The sequence below is a fragment of the Dipodomys ordii genome, unplaced genomic scaffold, assembly GCF_000151885.1.
Source record: "Dipodomys ordii isolate 6190 unplaced genomic scaffold, Dord_2.0 Scaffold19, whole genome shotgun sequence".
Taxonomy (NCBI): domain Eukaryota; kingdom Metazoa; phylum Chordata; class Mammalia; order Rodentia; family Heteromyidae; genus Dipodomys; species Dipodomys ordii.
In genome coordinates this window covers 5,757,132-5,760,772 of record NW_012267235.1, presented here as the reverse complement: position 1 = coordinate 5,760,772, position 3,641 = coordinate 5,757,132, and the positions used below count along the sequence as shown (strand labels likewise).

Genomic DNA, 3,641 nt, shown 5'->3' with positions numbered 1-3,641 from the left:
CTCTGGGCCTGGGCACTGTCCCTCAGCTCTTCAGCTCAAGGCTAGCATTCTACCACCTGAGCCACAGCACCACTTCCGGCTTTTTTTCTTTTTTTGCTTATGTGGTGCTGAGGAATGGAACCCAGGGCCTCAGGCATGCAAGGCAAACGCTCTACCACTGAGCCACCTTCCCAGCCCCAGAAAGCTGTCTTTTGCAAAGTTATACTGTCACTTTTCACTAATGCTTATCATTTTCTAGATTATAGGGTCTGTTTGTTGGTTTGCTTGTTGTCGGTACTGGAGTTCAGCTTCATGCTGTAAGTAATCTATCACCAAGCCATGCCTCCAACCCATAGTTTATCAGAGTTTTGGGGGCATCATGTTGCACTACAAATAGTAAAACTGTTTTATCAAAAATACTCTATTTCATCTAAAAAAAAATTAAATGGATTTGTTTTTTCCCCCCTCTTCCTCTTCTTTTTCCTTTCCTTTTCTCCTAAACAAATATCACTCTATAGCCCTGGCTGGTCTTACCTTCATGATCCTTCTGCCTCCACTTCCTGAGTAGCCTGAATTATAGGCATGTACCACCGTTCCCTGCTTCTCTTTCTTTCTACAGCCAGTTTTCTTTGCCCTGAGCTGACTGCACTGCTCGCCTTTCTTTATTACATAAAATAATAATTGTGAAGACAATAATCATTGTTCCTACAATTAATAGGAAAGCTCTGATGTTTAATTAAAGATGATGGGAGCCATCTGCTGAAGGCAATTAGTTCTGAGCCTCTTGATCAAAAAGTACCTTTACTCTCCTCTCCTAGTTTATTAGCCTTGGGAATAGATATGTACACGTACCAAGTTAGAACTATTCTAGTCAGAATATCAAGTACAATTTCTACACATCCCAGACATCCCATGGAAACAAGATGAAGGTAAACATACCTGCTGGCCTGCTGCCCTGACCCTACCAGGTTACAGAAGAGGATGAGCACTTTGTTCTCACTGTGATGAGACAGAGATAATCGCTGACCCTCACGGGCCACCAAGCGGGGGGACACTGAGAGACCAGATGGATGAGCTGGAGGAGAGAGAATGACATTTGTATTCTTAAAGGAGTTCCTGTGCTGGGTCAGAGCCTTGGCTGTGCCTGCCCCCTTTCTCTCTGAGCATCTTTCACCTCCAGGAGAAGAGGACACCTAGGAAATGATAAGGGTTTCTGGCACTTGTGCCATCTGACATGCAATGATTGCATACTTGGGATTGAATCTGCTATTATTTCAGCCATTTTAAAAGAAGGAACTGACATGAATTAGCAGTTTCCAAATCAACCTGAAAAAAATTCCAAAATGATTGTGGGTGCTTTTATGACTTGATTCAAGAGCCTTCTGAGTACCTAATGTCTCACAAAGCCAACACAAGAAACAATACAGAGAAGAGAGTTTTTTTTTTTTCCATTTCCAATCAGCTCTGAAATTCTGCCCTTCAGTTCAAGTGTGTCACTTGGTGATCAGTCTAAAACAAGGACTCATTTCCCTAGCTTGTAATATAGTGAAGGCAGTCAAACTGGAAATTTGTTCCAGATTCCAACCCAGAGTCTCCCTGTAGCCTCAGGAACATCAAAAATCTAGTGCCACAACCAGACACTTAGGCTGGCTTAAGAAATGGAGCCAAGGGCTGGGAAGGTGGTGTAGTGGTAGTGTGCTTGCCTAGCATGCATGAAGCCCTGGGTTTGATTCCTCAGTACCACATAAACAGAAAGAGCCAGAAGTGGCACTGTGGCTCAAGTGGTAGAGTGCTAGCCTTGAGCAAAAACAAGTTCAGAGACAGTGCCCAGGCTCTGAGTTCAAGCCCCAGGAGCCAAAATGTATGGTGTGAAATGAAAGATAGTTAGAAACTGAAGTGGGAAGTTGGTCAGCTTGCAGAGTGATAAACATTTGACTACCTTGTATTTCAAAATATTCACCAAAGAGAAAGACTTTTACAGATTTGTTCTTTTTGTCCTTATTTATTGTAATCTGACATTGGAATCGACCCAGAGGTCCATTAACAGGTGAAAATGATGGTAAGTTACAACATACAAAAAAATGATCACAAAAATAAAAATAAATAATAAAAAAAGAAAAGAAAATGATGCATCATATAATTTTTTTAAAAAGAATACAATTTTCATACATGCAAAAGCAACATGGATGAATCTTCAAATAATGATGCAATGGGTGAGTAGGAATATAAAAAGAAATATACATCATCTGATGCCATGTATATGAAATCTACAAAAGGCAAACAAGTTTATGGCAAAAACACATGATAAGTAAAAGGCAATAACTGGCAGTTAACTCATAAAGCTAAATGGCCAGGGAGAGATTACAAAGGGGGACACAGTAACTTTGTAGGTAATGTATATATGCAGTATCTTGACTACTGTAGTTTCATAGGTTTATACATGTTAAGACATACCTTATTCTTTAAGTTTATATAGTTCATATCAATTTTATCACAACAAGCCACCAGAAAAACAAAAACAAATGGAACACGTTAGCTAGTCAGGTTGATCCTGGTGGCTCACACCTGTAACCCTAGCTACTCAGGAAGCTGAGATATGAAGTTTGAGGCTCAAAGCCATCTGGGCAGACAAATTTGAGAAACTTCTATCTCCAATTAACCAACAAAAAGCTAGAAGTAGAGGTATGGCTCAAGTGGTACAGCACTAGTCTGGAGTGAAAAAGCTAAAGGACAGTACCCAAACAAACATAGATTGTGAACCACAGAATTCCTGAAGAAAAGATTACCCCAAAACTTCACTGGATAGTTCTCAAATGGTGTCTCTAGACCAACTGTTGGCAACACAAATTCACACGCCCCATCTATTTACTGAACAGAACGTCTAGGGACAGAGCTGGGAAATCTGCTTTAACAAGTCTGGATAATTCTAGCAATCACTAAGGTTTTGAGAATAATTCTTGAATAATTCTTACCTACTTGTACACCAAATGTCAGGGAAAAGAAGCCTTATTTTTCTGAATACAAAAACTAAATGATTTCTATCTTTTTACCTAGAGAACCTCCTCAATCCCAAATCTCCTAATACCTAAGTAGAATTATGCACATCACTATAGTACCTGAGAGTGTCCCAAGGCCAGGAGATGGAGGTGCTTGGAAAGCATACACATTATCTCCCTCTGCAATGCTATTCAAGTCCTCTTCATCAAAGAAAGACCGCTGGAATCCACTGGGATACAGTTCAACCAAAATCACCTAGAATAAGAAAGAACATTTTAAAAAAAGAAAGAAAGAAAGATCATTTCCCTCTTGAATTCTCTAAGGAAGCCTAACAGATAAGAAATCAAAAAGTGACTGGGAGCCTTAAAATTCCTTTTTACCCTTCCTTCCTTTAGGACTAAGTAGCTATGTATTTTAAGCAATAAAACATACTACCTGTTTTTCCCCTTCCCCTCCACAAATTTTACCGACATCAAATACAGTGAAAGCACAGGTTACACTGTGGGGGAGGGACATACAAAGCAACAAAGTAATTATCTTATAGATGCATTAGAAACAATTGCATGAAAGAAAAAAAAACATTTGAATACATATCTTAGGGTTCATTTCCCTAACATCACCTTATCTGACCTTTTCTGCTTGACTCAGACATATACTAGATATTG

At 39.5% G+C, this 3,641-nt stretch overlaps 1 protein-coding gene across 1 annotated transcript in view; it reads right to left on the bottom strand.

Annotated features, from left to right (window-relative positions):
- Usp43 (ubiquitin specific peptidase 43) overlaps window positions 1–3,641 on the bottom strand; it is a 48,818-nt gene that overhangs the window by 21,982 nt on the left and 23,195 nt on the right. Inside the window, exons 5-6 of the mRNA XM_013013101.1 lie at window positions 3,096–3,231; window positions 919–1,054 (exon numbers count right to left, since the gene is read on the bottom strand). Of these exons, the coding sequence (XP_012868555.1) occupies window positions 919–1,054; window positions 3,096–3,231 (272 nt within the window). The remainder of the gene's footprint in view (window positions 1–918; window positions 1,055–3,095; window positions 3,232–3,641) is intronic.